General features: G+C 42.3%; 1 protein-coding gene across 1 annotated transcript in view; it reads left to right on the top strand.

Moving 5' to 3' along the window:
* Nucleotides 1-4,726: 4,726 nt before the first annotated feature.
* LOC146000405 (tyrosine-protein kinase transmembrane receptor Ror-like) overlaps nucleotides 4,727-20,480 on the top strand; it is a 597,959-nt gene continuing 582,205 nt past the window's right edge. Inside the window, exon 1 of the mRNA XM_083137999.1 lies at nucleotides 4,727-4,873. Within this exon, the coding sequence (XP_082994125.1) occupies nucleotides 4,816-4,873 (58 nt within the window). The 5' untranslated portion in view covers nucleotides 4,727-4,815. The remainder of the gene's footprint in view (nucleotides 4,874-20,480) is intronic.

Raw genomic sequence — 20,480 nt, 5'->3', positions numbered from 1 at the left:
CTCGCGGGTGCTGCAGCCTGGCAGAGGCTATGGGAACTGCTGTCAAGGACAAAGGTTGCGGCGCCAATTCGCAAGAGAAAGTGGTGGTTAGTTTCGGTCTTGGACGCTCTTATAGAATTGCGACTTCCGAAAACTTTTTGCAGGTATGTTTTGACTCCGCGTTTTCTGAATTCTCATCTGCTTTGTATAGGTTATGATATTAGCGGTACATAACACAAATGTGGGCTTTTATAATGCCATGATTTGTTTGTGAAATGTGTACCACAGAGAGCGAAAATAAATTGAAGAAGAAAAATAGCTTGATGGTCTAAATATGGGCTATGACATGAGGTCTAAAGCTGAGATCACATTTTCAACAAATATTTGGATGTTTTTCTTAATTTCGATTTTTCCCATTCCGCGTGATTTTCGAAACAACAGATAATAAATAAATATGAATTTTATAATGTTTTAGCTATAAATGACTGTTTTTTAAATTTTAATTGCTTTTTGTGATATTGCCACTAGTGGCCCATATTTAGAGCACAATTTTGAAGTACATCATTTTACCATTTTTTTGGAAATTGTTTTTTTTTTTTTTAAAAAAAAAAGGGAGACCTTCTATACTTTAGCATGCTATTACATTTAAGTATATATTTCATAGATATGCATTTTAAAGGCAGGTTCTTGATATATTAATTTTTTTCCTCCGAGAATGACAAAATAAAAAGGGGGCCCATATTTAGATCTTTTCCTCTACTGTATACATTATAAAATATGTGTTTAAACAGCGCCATTGCTTTGTACCTAAAACCTTTTTATAGGGAATGTTACTCCTGTCTGTTGAATATTTATCGGCTTTAAAAAATGTGAAGTGATACATTGTTTACATCTCACTTGGCCGCCATTACATCTGTACTCGTGACCTAGAACTCGCTTCTGATTGGTTATGCTACGGAAATAGGACCGACCCTATCCTCGAGAAATGCCATGAAATATGCCATAAGATTTTTCACTTTACACGGTAGCATTTTGGTCATGGCATAAATGTTAAGAAAATGCTTTCGTGTAAAGTGGGCCTAATGTCAACTATTTCAAACGCCAATTCATTTTAGCCCGAGGCAATTAGTAGAGTTTCCTAAGTTTGGAAGACATTTCAATGAAATATCCAACTGGCAAAGATCGGTTTCTCAGATGCCACTGGTTTCATTGGAATTTCGATAGTTCCCGAGTTGGGAAATCCTGAATGGAAATAAATCTCTGTTCGTTCTTCACAGCTTCCATCTGTGGAGCACATGCCAAGCATGTGCATGGCTCCGTAACCTGAGCTCCAACTTGTTCTCCATGTGCCTGGTGCCCTTGGACGTCCCCACTGCTTACCTGACTGCCGCGCACCCAAACAGCCAGCGAGATTTACGCGAAGGCTTAGTACAATCAACCGCAGGAACCGCCGCATTCCTGGGGAGACAGATTTGTTTGCCCAGCCACGGCCGCAGGTTATACCACGCATGTGTGTCGTCTTGTCTTTCGGACCCCTCCGAGACGAGCCGCAGTGTCGTGTGTTTGTTTCCACAGCGCCATGTGTGAGCCGCGTACGGCAGGCATTGGTCGACGAGGCTCTTGGCTCTCTCATCCCTCCCCACTCGCGCACACGCACGCATACTCGCACAAGGTTCCACGGATTTTAAACAGTTCTAAATTTAGACCTCGACTTTGGCAAAGGTGAAGGAAGGAGATGGGTACAGCTCGCTAGTTAAGAGAGCGATTCTCTTGGTTTTTTCCTCCGATTTGCAACTGCAGAAAAGCGCGCGTCGCGATCCGGACTGTTTTGCGGCACAGCCCCCTCTGATCGAGTCCGTTTGGAATCGGGGACGATTTGGATTTTATTTCCGATCGCGGGCCAAGGACGCTTCCTAGAACCGCCCTCTTGTCGGCGCGGCGAACTACAATGCCGACCCTCACCGTAAACACAATCGCGTCGGAGGAGAGTGCTGCTCTCTCGCTGCGAACGATGGAAACCGATTAGTCCAGATCAGAGGGAAAGAAGGACGGGCGGGCCGTAAACCACCGGCGAGTGTTTACGCGAGTAAAAATGGTCTAGGCGCAGCCCAATGTAAACTTTGTTCGGGAAGCTCCTATCTTCGCGATAGTCGGCAGGAGGTCGATCGCGGTTCAATACGCGGGCACCGCCGCTGCTGAGTGGAAGAATGGAGCTGTTGGCCAAATATTTACCGCAACGGGGACGCCCGGTTTGTATCTGGTGATTGTTACGGGCGCAGAAAGTGTGCCACGGGAGGACGTCCGGCGGAAACCGATTTGACACCAGAAATAGACCGCAGGTGAGGACGCGCGAACATCAGCAACCGAGAGAGGATTTGCGTAAAAGCTGCAAAAACGAGAGAGAGAAAAAAACAAAAGTGGTTTCCGAGGGCCATTAAGTTGTTACGACCCGGACTTTTGTTTATTGTTTTTTTCTTGTTCGTGGCTCCTTCCAACGAAAACGGGACCCCTCTCTCCACACGATGCTACGAACAAGGAAGAAAGATGTGAACATCAAGCCGAATAGGAAGCTGGACAAGAAGTCGAGCCGCGGGATGCTCTTCGAGAACGAAGAGCTCCGCTTGAGGACCATCGAGATCAACGCTGAGGTGGAGAGGGGCCACAGCGACATCAAGAAGCTGAAGAAGGAGAACGAGCAGCTTAAGAGGGAGATCTGGTACCTGAGGAACGAGTACGACCGCCTGGAGGATATGCTGAAGAAGATCAAGGGAGACGACTACAACGAGGACGAAGAGGATGCAGAAGAGGACGAGGAAGACGAGGAGAAGCAGGAAGATTCCGAAGATGCGGAGAACATAGAGAATCTGCAGAAAGACCAGAGCGTGGTTGAAAGTCTGGACGGTCACGGATGCGTCGACGTCTTCTTCACCGAAGGCTACCCGGAAGTCTTGGCGCCGAGAACCGGAGCCAGCCCGGATCCTCTCCCGGATCCTTCCTCTTTCGCTCCGGTCAGCTACACCCTGGACCACGTGCTGCAGGGCCTCGATGCACCGCCGCCGGAGATCGTGGTGACGGGCGCCGACGCATCGGCAGACTCGAGCTCCTCCGAGAACAACGAAGGCTTCTCAACTGTTTTGCGTCGACGAGTGACTGACGGAAATTTGGCAGAGCGTCCGCAAGGCAACTCCCCCCATGGTCAGATGCAGAGCGTCTGTTCGCTGGGCGAGACAGCTGCTCCTTTGTTTGCCGCTCAGCGAGTGACCTTCAGCCAAGACAGCTCCGCAGACGAATCTACGCGGCAGTCGTCAACATTCCACCCGAACCCCGTTGCGTACTTCGATGGTGAGGAGGTCGAACCCGCGATACTCGCGAGAGACGGCGATCGGAGGATGATGGAGTTCGCGCCGCACGCTTCCCCTTCTCTCGTGAGGCTGAATTCCATCGAACCCAACACCCTCGTCTTCAGCACGACGACCAGCAGCGAGCTGGCCGGAGTGACGGTGCAGGAAGTGATAGACGAACTGGAGAAGCAGTTCGACAGTGACTTGTGCGAAGTGAAAGGTGTCCGGGTGACCGGAACGAGTGCGTACGTTTGCCTCAGTCGGCACGAGAGCTTGCAGACTCTCCTGGCGAAGGGGCTCAGCCTTCGAGGGATCCAGGTGCAACTCGTGGACGTCTCCCACGACTCCAAGATCGCCGCCCTGTACGGCGTCCCGCATTACGTCAGCGACGCAACAGTCAGCCTCCTCCTGTGCAACTACGGGACTCTCATCGGGGAGGTCGAGAGGCGGTTCTACAAAGGTGTCGACACCGGGGAGAGGTTCGTGAGGATCAAGCTGAAGCCCAACGTGGAGCTTCCGGAGTTCTTCTGCGTGGGCGGGTGCAGGGTGCAGGTAAAGTTGCTTAGCCCAGAGGAGGTCGGAAGAAACCTCTGGTCCTCGTGCGACCCGACAAAGGTGCAGGACAGTCCGAAGTGCCAGGAAACGTCGCATCGGCAGTGCGACCAGGAAAAACCTCCGGATAACGAAACGCGGACTCCGGTCGATTCCCCTCGCTCGCAGCGCGCTTTCGAGTACAGATCCCAGCTGAATGTTCGCTTAAAAGTTCCGGACAGCGAGACGGACAAAGCGGGGACGTCGCAAATCGCCCCAGTGCACCGGCCGGTCACGAGAAAGCTGGGCATCCAGCCGATGGAATCTCCGACATTATCTCAGAAGATGCTTAAGGACGCGGCCATCAACGGACACCCGCCTCTGCAGCGGCAGGGGACAACTCAGCCTCCGTCCGGTCTCAAAGCCCCGTCGTCCGGACAGGACTCACCGACGAAGCAGCGGGCGTCGGTGAACTTCGAGGAGTCCCCTCCGAAGATCAAACCGTCTCTCTCGCCGCGACCGTCCATGGTGAACGGGATCCTGAGGAAAACGTCCACGAGCGGAGACCCAGACGGGGACATCCTTCCGGACAAGGCCAAGTCGAAGCTTCTCCTCGGAAGGAGCTTCTCTCTCGACCCCACCAAGATCCGGCAGCAGAGGAAGAAACTGGAGGCTGGAGGGGTCCTGGAGGAGAGCGGCGACAGCAGTGACGGACGGAAAGACTGGGAAAAAGGCAGCGTCAGCAGCAAAAGTAGCCGGAGCAGCAAAAGCAGTAAATCCAGAGATATCTCTGCCAGGGGCGGACCATCCCTTCCGTGGTGCGGATGCTGGGGCAACGGTTGCCTATGACGACGGCTTTTCCCTCGCTGTCAGTGTGTGATAGTGAATGGTTGTGACAGCTCTTAGTGTCTTTGTGCTTCTTTGTTTTTAGTGGACTTCGTCTTGAATCTAGGGGAGACGTACGATGACAATATTTGGTGCCACGAGGCGGTGTGGTTGTGGGAGCGAAGACACCCAATCAGGTAACTATATCTTCAAAACATTGTGCCTTAGACCCCCCCCCCCCTGAAATCCCCACAGCGAAACACTAACTCTCAATAGCAGCAGCTAACCCCTTGTGTCCCCTAAACAGCTCTGTGGCATGCCAATGTGGACATTTACAGTGTCAACGAACGTTTCTACGTATTCTCAAGACTGCAAAGACTTACCAAATCGAATTTTATTTTTTGTATCTGTGGCTCAAGATTCTTTTTAAAGAAGTGTCACTTTTTTTCCTACGACATTTTAACAAAGATCTTAAACATATTAATTTGTCGTCTCTCATTTCTGAAATTTTGTCTCCTACACGAGTTTCTTCTTTGCAAAGTATGGTTCAACGGCCAAGAAGTTACAGGTGTCTTGTTGCCAACTGTTGTCTTGCATGGTTCAACGGCCAAGTAGTTACAGGTGTCTTGTTGCCAACTGTTGTCTTACATGGTTCAACGGCCAAGTAGTTACAGGTGTCTTGTTGCCAACTGTTGTCTTACATGGTTCAACGGTCAAGTAGTTACAGGTGTCTTGTTGCCAACTGTTGTCTTACATGGTTCAACGGTCAAGTAGTTACAGGTGTCTTGTTGCCAACTGTTGTCTCACACTGATCTCCGCTGTGACCTCATACCAGAGATGGGAATGTTAACTTTTTAATTTCGGGCAATCCACAGCTGCTTTTCATTTCCTTTTAGTAAATGTAAGGTTAGAGTTCAGACCAAAACCATTATGCAAGTTGACTTTATTTTCGAAAATTAGGTTGCAAATTCATATATTGGTATTGTTGGACTACTTAGAGAAATACATTAAAGTTGTTTCTCTTTGTTTCACAAAATACACGCAAAACCCAAAACGTGTCAATTGACACATATTTTGACGCATTAACGTGCATAAACTGCAAATGATACACTTTTTTTGTGTCAAAATACACACAGAAATGCATTTTCATCAGATGTTCTTCCGTGTAATGCACTAAAAATGCACCAGCTGGGAAGATCAGACAAGATTATTTCAAAGATAACAAAACTACACATTTAACTCTGTGCCGGCCCCTGTGGCGGAGTGGTTAGCACATCGCGCTACGACGCCAGGGGTTCCGGGTTCGAATCCCGGCCTGGGCATGGATATTTGTGAGTGTCCATTCATCAATTTCATCATGTCATCGCTCATCCCCATCTTCGTAAATTAGCCAAAAGTGGCACAAAAGGCGAAGTAAAATAAAGCAAATCAAATCACATTTAGCTGTGTCAATTGGTGCATTAAAAGTGTATTTTGACACGCCAGAAAGTGCATCAAAATATATATGTGTCAATTGACACGTTTTGGAAGAAGAGATTGAGCACATAGGTATGTGTGCACCGAAGGATGATGGGAGTTTTGGCGTCGGACACCCCTCCCCCTTTCCGCCCCGTTCCCTTTTGGATTTAAATTTTCTGAAAATATAGACGGCAACATTATTAATTCCATCCATTCTTAGTAATAATTGCATTCGTATTTTGTATTTTTGTTATTTTACACCGCTTTTATGTTAATCGCGACGTTGAGGACGAGTGATGATATGATGGAATTGGTGAAGGGACACGCCCAAAGAACACCCATGCTCAGGTCGGCGTGGAACCCTGGAACTTCGAACTGAAAGATTCCTTGGTGCGCCTGTGAGAAACACTTGTTTTGATAAAATATACAAAACATTTCTCGTAACTGGAGCGGAATATTAAATATTTCCCATTGGTAACTGCTGGATGCAGCATCTGGATTTAGTTCTGTGCCATCTCTCCTAAATTTACGTTTAGAAGTATAAAACTTGTCGTAGCTGAATGAATAGCTATAAGTTTCAAGTAAAGTAATAGCACTCCCAACCCTGTTAACTTGTGAGCATAGAGTTTGATATTTAACGTCATATGTTTAAGTCAGAGGTAAAAGATGAAGTAGTTTCAATATGAATGATAACACATAATAATGAAATATAACTAGACATCGGATTTTTATGTTCTAAAAAGTGTGCTTTTAGGTTCCTAAACTAGGCTCTAAAAATCCCAAAATAGGTTCTAAAAATCCTAAAATAGGTTCTAAAAATCCTAAAATAGGTTCTAAAAATCCTAAAATAGGTTCTAAAAATCCTAAACTAGGCTCTAAAAATCCCAAAATAGGTTCTAAAAATCCTAAAATAGGTTCTAAAAATCCCAAAATAGGTTCTAAAAATCCCAAAATAGGTTCTAAAAACCCTAAAATAGGTTCTAAAAACCCTAAACTAGGCTCTAAAAATCCTAAACTAGGTTCTAAAAATCCTAAAATAGGTTCTAAAAATCCTAAAATAGGCTCTAAAAATCCTAAAATAGGTTCTAAAAATCCTAAAATAGGTTCTAAAAATCCTAAGATAGGTTCTAAAAATCCTAAACTAGGCTCTAAAAATCCAAAAATAGGTTCTAAAAATCCTAAACTAGGCTCTAAAAATCCAAAAATAGGCTCTAAAAACCTTAAAATAGGTTCTAAAATCCTAAAATAGGTTCTAAAAATCTTAAACTAGGCTCTAAAAATCTTAAACTAGGCTCTAAAAATCCTAAAATAGGCTCTAAAATCCTAAAATAGGCTCTAAAAATTCTAAAATAGGTTCTGAAAATCCTAAAATAGGTTCTGAAAATCTCAAAATAGGCTTAAAAAATCCTTAAATAGGTTCTAAAAATCCTAAACTAGGCTCTAAAAATCCTAAAATAGGCTCTAAAAACCCTAAAATAGGCTCTAAAAATCCTAAACTAGGTTCTAAAAATCGTAAAATACGTTCGAAAAATCTTAAACTAGGCTCTAAAAATCTTAAACTAAGCTCTAAAAATCTTAAACTAGGCTCTAAAAATCCTAAAATAGGTTCTAAAAATCCTAAACTAAATAGGCTAGAAAAATTCTGAAGTAGGCTAAAAAAACTTTAAATGTTTCAAAATTCCTGAAAAATACTGATTAGGCGCAATCGTTAAAGACAAAATTTCAAAAGAACTGTAAGAAATTTTAATTGGTTTGTATAACAACTAAATGTTAATTTTCTGACTAAATTTTCATTTGTATACATAATTTTCAAAATTATTCACAAATTATTGTAAAACTATACTTGTGCAATTAGCAACTAACTTGTTGATATGAAGAATTAATTACGTATGGACAATTTGCTGTACAATACCTGGGTATCTACTCACCGGTAATTCCTTGAATTCCGGGAAACGTTACTTCGCAAGGCGTGAATGCCACAAAGCCCCGAACTGACGCGAATGTGAGTAAGACCACACAGATCAGAAGTTTGCACTTTGGACTGTGTAGGTTACAGTGGCGCCAGACGTTCTGTTTTGTTTAGAGCTTTGATAGAACATCATGGACGTGAAAGGAGAGAAATCGACAGAAACTAGGGTTTTCAAACACGTTAGTCATTGATTATTTTGGGTACGTAACCGAGCAAATACCTCTGTGTGATATAGAAACCCTGAAAAACCTTAAAAATTATATAAAGACCTAAATAAAATGTTTGATTTAGGCACTAAACCTAAAATAGGTTCTAACAAGCAAAATAGGTTATTTTAGGCACCAATGAAACGCTGACATATCTCGTTAATTCTTATTTACCTGCAAAGGGAAAAACAGGTTAATCTAAAATCCGATGTCTAGATATAACTTATCAACCTAATTGTCATATAACATACCGGGTGGTCCAAAAGTCCCGGAACGGTCACATATCGTGAGAAATACACATCGAATCGGAAAACGAAAAAAATACATGTTTAAGAAGTGAAAGAAAGCTATTCAATGATATCACACATGATTCCCCACCCCCGGCCCCTGGGGGTGAGGCGGGGGGGCAAATTTCAAATGGAAACCCCATTTTGTATTGTAGAATCGGAAAGAGGACTTCATTCCGAGTCCAACGAGCTATCAACCATTCTCCTAGCTCAATTAGGAACGGAGAAATAGCGATTTTAAATTTTCGGAAGAAAAGAGTGGGGTGGGAGTGAAGATTTTATAAAACCCAAAAACATTTCAAAGGGACGCTCTGCCCCTAATTGAGCTACAGGGAAAGCGATTGCAGATTCGGAATCTGCACGTCAAGACCTTTCAATAGAGTATATGGAAAAGGGGGGGGGGGGTCTACCATATACTCTATTGAAAGATCTTGACGTTTTTTTTCGTTTTCCGATTCGATGTGTATTTCTCACAATATGTGACCGTTCCGGGACTTTTGGACCACCTGGTATGACCTGGAATAACGAGTGTAGTGAATTGCATAATTGTTAGAACCGTCTTTTCTGGTAACGCAATGGTGATGACTCCAATAATATTGAGAGTGTGAATATATTTGTGAACTAAATTGCAACAAACGATCGTAGTGTACCTTTTCACTGTGAAAAATTAAAAGACCCTAGAGAATTTGATGTTACTAATCGAACAAAAACTAAAATAAACTTGCAAGGTTACAGGAGAAAATGTTGGAAAATTTAAAACCGTGCAATAAGTTAGAAAACGCCAGGAAATCGTTTTTCCATAATTATTGCTGACATTAAACATTGATTAAGTACCGAGGATCCGCAGCAACAAATAAAAAGGGGTCCACTGCAAACAAATCGTTAATGCTTGGCTGAACCTTTGGCCAATGACAAGCAAGCCTTTTTTTAAATGTCCTATCCTTTCTAACGTGTATCTTGCTTTCCCTTTTGCCTAGATATTCGCGGTAGTTTCGTGGCCGCGTAAACCTATTAAACTATTGCGAATATCTAGACTACAGAGAAAGTAAAGCAATGAAGATTCATGTGGATGCTATAGAAGAAATTTGAAGCAGATGTACTTGTTCAGGGTCGGTTCTTCGAAAGAAGACCGTAGTTAACGCGCCTGAAATGTATGCAACCAATTCATCTGTAGTGTACGGCGGGAGGTGAACTCTCAAGGCGAATCCATATTTGCTCTTTTTTTTCACTCTTTGGTGGCCAGCCAGCACTGAAAATGTAGCTCGGATATAATTTTCTTGCTATTTTTTCATGTTTGGTTCGGCAATAGATATGGGTAAGTTCTTGAACAGTAGCTGATCGGTTTTGAACTGGTAATTACCCATTTATACGAACCACGACAGTGTAAAAATACCTCTTAAAATACTATTTAAGGTAAATTTATAAATCTAAAAAAAAATAGGGGTTCAGTTCATCTAAAGACTTCTAACAAAGACTTCGTAATTTTACAAAATATAAAATATGTTTGGTTCGAGAATTATTAAGACTTTCAACTCGCAATTCTCTTTATATGTTTTGTAGTTTTTCTGCCATTTCTCAAAAATATATTTATTGATTTTTTATGAAAATTTATACTATTCGTAACATTTCTGAGAAAACCGGACGTTGGGGGAAAACGTTATTTTCAAGAGGGTGCAGATATCCATTGGCTAGTCGACTGAAAATATTTTTAATGATACAACAATTAATAATACTAAGTCTCTCACCTGCCGAGGTGGGAGATCATCCAACCAGTTACGAGATGACGTATGGTCAGCTCGACGAACCCTCAGTCGTCGTTGTAGGTTTCCATGACCAGGTTACGCTACTCATTCGTAGCCCCACAATTTCCTCACGATGGTGGGTGGCCACCGGTCCCATATGCAAACCAAAATCTCGGGAGTAAAGTTGTTAGCTTCCCCCAGGAGACTCGAACCAGGGTGCGTCCTTTACCCGGAGCCCAAAGCATAGCCCTTAGACACCGCAGGGCCACGGTAAGGGACTAGGCTTGAAGTCAATAATTTCAAAAGTTAATTTGTTCAATTTCACTTTATGCAGAGACAGGCTAACCGGGACTGAACCTGCCGTTTAAAGTTGGATACGTACCACTATGTGCGCCTACTGGGAATCGAACATGAAACCCCTCGATTACAGGTGACAGCGTTACAACTAAGCTATCAGGGAGGGTCTCTTCGTGATACAAACATGGTTTAGAATCACGATAGTAGCTAGTAGAATGCTTTTTCCTATAATATTTATACATATACAGTAGACTCTGTGTAATTACTCGATAATTCGAACAGAAGTTTATTCCCCTTGAAACCATCTATAATGATGCAATGTTTTTGTTAATTCGAATTTTGGATATTTCGAATATTTTTCTTGAGCTCTTGAAGTTCGAATTAAAAATAGTCCACTGTGTGTAACTGTAAAGAGACTCTTCCATGGATAAGAGTTGTTTATTCTAGAAAAGCAATGTTAATGTTACAAAAGGACAATTTATGAATTCAGCATTTTTCTTTGCTGAAAAACGTACTTTGTATGGAGATGTGTTTTATTTTATTTTTTTCAAAAAGAGTGGGAAATTTAGGTCAACTGTGAGGGAATTTCTTGTGAAATGAGGTTACCGTCGCCACCGGGGGAGCCCTCGCCCACCGAGGACTAGTGGCGCCGGAGGATTTTCCTTCAGTCGGCGTAAACACTTTCCGGAGAGTAAATGGCGGGCTTTGCGGGGATCAGGAATAGCAGACAAAGGCAAATTGTCCCCCAAGGCCACTCCGTGTCCCGTTTTCGATTTGTGTCCGTTCCTTTTAAGACAAGGATCGGGCACCGAGGGCTAATTCCGTCCCAATGAGGTGTTGCACATGGCACCCAGATATCATCATAGTGTCACAGATGATCTAATTACAAACAATCCTTTCATATGAATCTACTGCAGGAATAGGCTTCGTGACAATGGCGTGTTAGAAATATTCGATGAGATTAGACGTTGTCTTTTCTACAACGAATACTTATTTTTCTGTGATTTTTTTTGTTATTTAATTATAACGAAGGCCGCGATGGACCTTCCGTTTGCAATTTGCACCAGGTCGTTTGCGAATATTCCTATTCTTTCGAAAAACTTTTATGACATTCTAAACCGTGTAATGCGTCAAGATTAAAGGTGGCTAAATGCCATAGGACGCGAGGCCACATTTGAACAAAGAAGTTTTGTATTCTGTGACTTGGTTGATATGCTTTGTGAAGTAATTATGTACAGGTTGTATACTTGTAACAAATGGTTATTTTATAAATGAAGTGTGGAAAGGCTCAAGTGATATAGTGCGATCTTGTGACGTTGTTTTATTTATTCAAGGACATATAGTTTAATTTTTCAATTTAACCATAGCATTTATACACACTTCATTTATAAAATAACAATTTGGTACAAGTATACAACTTGTACATCATAACTTCACATCAACAGATCATATCAACGAAGTCACAGAATATAAACCTGTTAGTTCAAATCGGACATCGCTTCCTGGAATATTTATCCGTCTCGACAAATAGCTACATTTGTTTCCTTTTAGAGCATTCAAGCGAATCATGTGTTTTGCTCTCGCTGTTGTACGTATATACCTTTCGGATAGTGTTATAACACCGTAAGTTATTTTCTATGATTCATATTCAAACAGTAGTGCAAGGAAACTACATGAAGATTTCACCTGAATCCTCTTGAAGAAATTCTAATCAGATATATATTTTGAAGATTGGGAATAACAGCTGTTTTCGTAAGAAAATGAATTCGAAAAGGGCTTTGCTGATGCAGACCCAAGTAAAATAAACCTTAAGGTTTTCTTTGCCGCAGTTTCTTCAAAATTCTATTCGCGAAATAAAGTGAATTTGCTTGTTGTGTCAGGATAACACAGATATTCGCCCCATAACAGACAGCACATCGAGTACAGTACATTTAGAGCGAGAAGACAAAATCTTCCCAATGAGAGGCATTGGCAATATTGTCATTGGGGAATTGAGAACAAAGTGAGAGAACGAGCAGCAATTTCTGTGATGATGATTCGTGTGAAGAGTGTTACGAGTGAATATAATCAATATTTAACGACGATATGTGGAAACCCACCAGCATTATCGTTGTGGAACTGAAGAGTGAATTACAAGAATAGGCAAATTTAGTTCCGTGGAATTGGAGAGTGTAATGTATTTAGAGAGCCTGGTGATATTTTGTTAATATTTCATATTTTGTGTGCGATAAAGTAGATATTCATGAGTTTCACGGTTTCACTTAATTACCGTCCATTCCCATTGTCGAGATCAGCCGAAATGGTAAAAAAGCAATGTAAAAAGGGGAAGATGTAAATATAATTCACCGGAGTCGATTTAGGACGTGAAAAGTTCCCTCTCGAGATCATCTATACCGGGGATCGGACCCGGATCTGACACGTGGCAGCCAGACGCCTGGACCCTCGAGGTTCTTTTGTGTAAGCTGAGAAATATTTGTTCGCCTAGAAATAACATGCACGTAATTTTAAAATAATAACATGAGTTTGCAACGTTCACCCGTGCTCACAACAACACTAACGTAACCACAACAACACAGCACTGGAGTACAGGCACTGGCGGCGTTCAACACGCTAAACCCTGCAATTTGGTGGACGGCAAAAGTCTACCCATATGTGCTAACTTCTTGTCAGCCATAGAACATAGACTCAGAATTATCTCAGGGCTTGCTGGGTGTAAAGAAAGGTTATACCAGTTTTATATACAAGATGTTTATTATAATCGTAATAAAAGAATGTCTGTTAGCACACGTGTCTTTACCTGTAACACCTACGTGCATTTACTTGTACCACACACGTGCTTTTACCTGTACTACGCATGTGCTCTCACCTGTACCACCTTTGGTCTCCAAGAGATAAGGGGGCAGGGAACATCCAATATATTCCTCGCAGTGAGGCGCCAGGGCGAGTATGGGGACCTAATTTTATTTAGGGCCTTGGTCGCCGCTGACGTCACGGGTTTCCCTGTAAGAGAGAGTAGGTTGTGCGTAGTACCCCCAACCACAGCCGGGAATTGGCCGAAACCAATCGGTACCCCCGAATAGCGGGCGCTGGGTAAAAGGATTAAAGGATCAGCCGAAATGGTAAAAAAGCAATGTAAAAAGGGAAAAATGTAAACACCCCCCTGCGTTAGCGGGGAATTGGTGAGCCAACCGGTGTCTCCTATGCAGGGACTGCAGGTTAGAAAGGATGGTCCGGGTGCTCCCAGACAAGCCGGGCAGGTAGACCCTGTGCACCTATCAGCCGAAGCGAGCGTACCAGGTAGGTAGGTTGCTGCTAGGCTCTTCTTCTTCTTCCTTCCTTCAGGCTGGGAGGCCAGTTAACTCTGGATGTTTGCCTGTTGACATCAGGGAGCCAACTGAACTCCGGGCCTCGCTGCGCTGGCTTTGTACTCGCGGTGGCGCATGGGTGGTGAAAATTTTTTACTACAAGTACGAGTTGCTAACTCATTTTTTTACATATTGCGAACTTCGTATTGAGAAATATCAAGGTTTTGACATTGAGAAATCACTAGATGCACGTGTCAATATAAACTAAAACTGTGTGCATTCAGACAATACAATTAATAATGAGCCTAGCAGTACTCTGCAATTCTAAACAACAAGTTGAACAGTATAAATGACAATAATTGATAACATTTACTGAATACAGCGACCAGGCAGGGTCTAATAATAAGCGAAGCTAATAAACGTAGAGGTGGATCCGTTAACGTTTACATAATACATTTAAACTAAAAGCGTACGCCTCGCAGGGACATTTAGCATGCATTCTTTATCCAAACCTTGTTAACAAAATATAATATGGCGACCACGCAGGGTCGTTACAAGTTTTTCCAGCGCCTCAAGTGTATGTTGTCTCCACCCCCCCCCCCCCCCCCACCAGTAGGAACCAGACACATACCTTCAATGCAGATCTGCTTTTCAGGTAGTGAGGAGGAGACAAGGCAACACATGCTGACTGAATGTATCCGGTCAGTATATCTTGCAACTACAATGTGACGTTTTTGATAGGGGACATTATGGGGACAATGCAAGCTGCAACAAGTGTGGGGGAGTGCCCTGAGATTTTATTTGCACTATGTGGAAGAAGCGTAGGAGCACACTGACACAGGTACAGGTGCGAAGAGGGAGGGGAGCAAGCACAAATTGAAAATGCCTGTTAATAGTTGACAAGACCCCCAAGATGCAGACAATTTTACTACGACTACCACCAGTGGTGGCGATTGGGTTCCAAAACCGGGGTGGGCAAGGTGCCAAAACTGGGGGGGGGGGCAAAGACAGTATATTTCCCTTTATAGATAAGGTTTAGCATAGTGCGTGGGCAAAAGTGGCGGAAAGTGGGGGGCAATTGCTCCCCCTCTGCACCCTAATCACCGCCACTGACTACTACATACACAAACACACAGTGTTTTTTTCTGACGGTGCGCAATGGTACGTCGTGACGGCACCTTTTTAGAATTGAGAATAAAACTAATATTTTATTTTACGAAATGAATGCATTCATGTGCCCTGTGTGTGTGTGTGCGTGTGTGTGTGTGTGTGTGTGTGTGTGTGTGTGTGTGTGTGTGTGTGTGTAAATACATGGATACATTTATGAACATACCACAATATTTTGAGCAGTTCTTATGATGAACACAATAACAAAACAACTTGGAGTACTCTTCTTATTGAATGTTTTCGGTGTCTTAATTTCATATTGTAATGTGCCGCTTTATGTGAAAGGGAGTATACATGTATAAACTATGTATTGTAAAATTTATATACTGCCTACAATTAAGCATTGTATGATTAGGTACAGCCTGTGGGCTCCTATCTGGAAGGGACGTAGTGCCTTGTAATCAAGGTGTCTCGGGTTGGATACCCGGTGGAGGTACACAGCGGTTCGGATATGGATGCTAAACTGTAATTCCAGTCCCGATTAGCCTATCCGTGCATAAAGTGGACTTAAAACTTCCAACTTCGTATCTGCAAGGAAAGAAGTAAATCTCAGCTCGGTTAATCCTCGACAGGGTAGTTGAGAGAACAAGGAAGTGTAAAAAGCGTGCGTGACATAAAAACGACTACAGAACCTATCTGTTTGGTGGAAACGTGCTCTAACAACAGTGTGAACAACGCGCGGGTTGTTCCTCCAGCAAACCACTCGCACATGGGTTTTTCCGTTCCAAATTTAATCCCGGGGGAAGAATTTTCGCCATCCGCGTCACGCCGCGCCTACGACATGTCTGAGATCGCTCGCTTCCTCCCCAAAAGCCGAGATATATGACAGCGTTTCATAATGCTTGGCATTCCCGCTCGGCTCTGCGCAATCTGACGATGAACAATCTTTCTCTTGGCAAGCGATGCTTTCCTGTACCTTTAAGTAAACACCGTAAAGAGAGCGGAGAAGGATTTTAACGGTGAAAATAGAACGAGGAAAAAGAATTCATCGAGGGAAATGTGTGGAAGAGGTGGGAGATGAATCAGGACATCTAAAAGGTGTTGCAAACTACGTATATACAGGGTGATTCAAAAGTCCCTTAACACCGCCTATACTCTAGCCCCGGAATCTGCGGAGCAAGGCCGCGCATAGCGGAAGAGAAGGGGGGAAATCGAGTGGACAGAGCGAAGCAGTACACGCTGCTGCGAAGGTTGGTAACTGAAGTCGCTTACCCCTCCACGCAGTCCCGTTTCCTGGGCCTTTCCAATGGCGCAGTGGTAGCGTCGTTGCTTTGAAAACAAGGGGTCCCGGGTTCGATACCCGGTGGAGGGACATAGTGGTTCGGATCCCTCTTTAAACTGTAGGTCCAGTCCCGATTAGCCTTACTGTGCATAGAGTGGACTTAAAATGCCAAATTAATCAACCAACAAACCTCTCACGTGTTTATTGGTGGAGATCACTAAAATAAACTAGAACTGGCGATGTCTATTTTGAAAACAGACAAACTAAAACTGGCAATGAATTGTATATTGGAAGGGACGAACTTCAGCTGGCAATGAATTGTTTATTGGATGGGTAAAACTAGAACTGACAATGAATTGTTTATTGGAAGGCAAGAAGTAGAACTAACAGTGTTTTTTTTTTTGGAAGGGACGAACTAGAACTGCTATTGAATTGTTTATTGCTAGGGAAGAAGTAGAACTGCCAATGAATTGTTTATTGGATGGGTAGAACTAGAACTGAAAATGAATTGTTTATTGGAAGGGAAGAACTAGAACTGACAATGAATTGTTTATTGGAAGGGAAGAAGTAGAACTGCCAATGAATTGTTTATTGGATGGGTAGAACTAGAACTGGCAATGAATTGTTTATTGGAAGGGAAGAACTAGAACTGAAAATGAATTGTTTATTGGAAGGGAAAAACTAGAACTGAAAATGAATTGTTTATTGGAAGGGAAGAACTAGAACTGACAATGAATTGTTTATTGGAAGGGAAGAAGTAGAACTGCCAATGAATTGTTTATTGGATGGGTAGAACTAGAACTGGCAATGAATTGTTTATTGGAAGGGAAGAACTAGAACTGACAATGAATAGTTTTTTTTGGAAGGGACGAACTAGAACTGCCAATGAATTGTTTATTGGAATGGACGAATTAGAACTGCCAATGAATTGTTTATTGGAATGGACGAATTAGAACTGCCAATGAATTGTTTATTGGAATGGACGAATTAGAACTGCCAATGAATTGTTTATTGGATGGGTAAAACTAGAACTGACAATGAATTGTTTATTGGAAGGCAAGAAGTAGAACTAACAGTGTTTTTTTTTTTGGAAGGGACGAACTAGAACTGCTATTGAATTGTTTATTGCTAGGGAAGAAGTAGAACTGCCAATGAATTGTTTATTGGATGGGTAGAACTAGAACTGAAAATGAATTGTTTATTGGAAGGGAAGAACTAGAACTGACAATGAATTGTTTATTGGAAGGGAAGAAGTAGAACTGCCAATGAATTGTTTATTGGATGGGTAGAACTAGAACTGGCAATGAATTGTTTATTGGAAGGGAAGAACTAGAACTGAAAATGAATTGTTTATTGGAAGGGAAAAACTAGAACTGAAAATGAATTGTTTATTGGAAGGGAAGAACTAGAACTGACAATGAATTGTTTATTGGAAGGGAAGAAGTAGAACTGCCAATGAATTGTTTATTGGATGGGTAGAACTAGAACTGGCAATGAATTGTTTATTGGAAGGGAAGAACTAGAACTGACAATGAATAGTTTTTTTTGGAAGGGACGAACTAGAACTGCCAATGAATTGTTTATTGGAATGGACGAATTAGAACTGCCAATGAATTGTTTATTGGAATGGACGAATTAGAACTGCCAATGAATTGTTTATTGGAATGGACGAATTAGAACTGCCAATGAATTGTTTATTGGAATGGACGAATTAGAACTGCTATTGAATTGTTTATTGCTAGGTGAGAAGTAGAACTGGCAACGAATTGTTTATTGGAAGGAACAAACTTGAACTGGCAATGATTAATTTATTGGAAGGGACGAACTAGAACTGGCAACGATTACTTTGAGAATGAGCGTACTAGAACTCTCAATAGTTGATTGCCTTCACGGCGATAAATTCAATATAGAGAGAACTAATAATAATTTAATTTTTGAGGCGATAAAGTAGGACTAACAATTGTTTATTTTAAAGAGGGATGAATAGGATTTTATTTGTTTTTGTTGATAGAAACTTGAACTGGAATTACTTTGTTTCAGGAACTAACAGTATGAATTGGAACTAGTTCAATGTCTTGAGGAACTTTGTAGCTGTAATGAAAGCTGACACGTTTATGGCCCCCTGCAATCTCGCTTTCTAATGGCCGCACCGCGCCCTACCGACATAGAGTGATCGATATTTTGGCCCGAAGGTCTTTTGAATGGGCACAAAGGAATTCGCGGTGTGCAAATTCTCCGTTCGCAGTTTTTTTCTTCATCGGAACAAAGCATACTGTTCCCTTTCTGCTGACTCCGGAGCCACCTGTTGGCGGTTTTTGGCAGCTTCCCCAGCTGACGTCAGCTGCCGCTTGGCTCCTGCCGAAATAAGGTTTCCTGCCAGGAGCACGGACCATCTGGAACGGTGTCTGCCGGAGAATGGATTGGAATGGAACATTTATGAATACGCGCGTGTGTGTGTGTGGATCGGAGGAGGCCCAGATTCTGGGTCTTACATTAGGCGAGAAGGAGAATTATTTCGGAAGAATTTGGGCCGATCGAATGTGGGCCAAGCTATTGCCTTTGTGTACCTTTGGACAGCGGCGTGCCGGCGCTTTCCCTCTGGGACTCTGTCCCTGGTTATATTTTACACCCCCTGTTTTACATTCGTGTTTCATTTTTAGTAGCTGATATCCCGGCGTTGCCCTGGTATTTATTTACCCCAATCTTCTTTTAAACAGGAAAATAATGAATTCTAACTATAGTGTAAAATGAACTTGGAGTTGAACGGCATTGGGAGTGTCACTATTCATCTTAGTGACCCCGAAAACTATGGATTGCACACTAATATCGACAGTTTTCGATTATTTTTACATATCACCCCCTCCCCACCCCTCCTAGGGTGCCAGGGGTGTCTTACCCCCATAGTATTTGTTTCCAGATTGCAAGTGATATGTGTACCAAGTTTGGTTGAAATCTCTCCAAGCGTTCGAGAGGTATGCCGGAACAAACATACACACACACATACATCCATTTTTATATATATAGATTTAACGCCGATTTTCTGCCACTTTCGTCTAATCGCGACGACGAGGATGGATACTGACAAAGAAAACACATCCCCAGGCCAGGACAAGAACCCAGGAAGTTCAGTGCCGACTCCGAAAGCTCTCGGCTCTCTCCTGTTCATATTAAGAGAATACAAAATGAACATATTTAATTACCATTGTAAAATTTGGTGAAACTACAACACACTACGATACGGCAACAAGAGTTCCGGATTCGAATTCGGCCTGGGCATAAATGTTCTTTGCGTGTCCCTTCATCAGTTTAATTATATCATCAGTCATCCTCACAAAGAACACCTATGCCCAGGCCGGAATTCGAACCCGGTACCCTTGACATCGTGGCGCGCTGTGCTAACCACTACGCCACGGAGGTCGGCTAAATGTTAGTTTGTGTTTAATAATGATAATAATAATAGGATATAAGAGGGAAAGGTACATAGCTGAATATAAAGGATTACGGGCGTAAGCCTTTCTAATTGGTTTAGTAAACATTTTGCACTGTCATAAAATTTTTAAAAAAACATCTAAAAGACTACATCGGTTGAAAAGATTTTGTGAGGTACAGTAATGTTACACAAACACAAGCCCGTGTATAAAAAAGTAGTAGGTTTTTAGAAATGGATAATAAACCTTTTCGAGCAAGGCCTCATCTCCAGGAAGCTATCAACTCGCGGCAAGCCACGGCACCTAGCGACCTGTTGAGCGAGATGAGTCAAGGCAAAATGAATAATAAACCTTTCCCTGCTCCCACAAAAATAGGCAATAATTAGGCTGGAGAGTTCAATAAACTAACCGATCTCTAACTACACACTGATAATGATCAGGCTGGAAAGTTCATACGAACTAACCGATCACTGATCAGGCTGTGTTAAGTATTTAAGCGTTGCTGTAATATAGTTAAATATATAAACAATGTTGTTACGGTGAATGTAATTAATGAAGGCCTGTATCAAGCTAATTTATATATACAAATTGTTTAGCAAAAAAATGTTATTAGTTATAATTTTAAATTGTTTATTTATGATAAATAGTAATAATTAGATTATAGCTATTAATATCGTACCATCTTTCAGCAGTAGCAAGTTGAGCGCCATCTATTATTTCTCT

The sequence above is a fragment of the Lepisma saccharinum genome, chromosome 16, assembly GCF_977018435.1.
Source record: "Lepisma saccharinum chromosome 16, izLepSacc3.1, whole genome shotgun sequence".
Lineage (NCBI taxonomy): Eukaryota > Metazoa > Arthropoda > Insecta > Zygentoma > Lepismatidae > Lepisma > Lepisma saccharinum.
The sequence above is the reverse complement of the archived record's forward strand: the minus strand, read 5'-3'. Positions and strand labels throughout refer to the sequence as shown.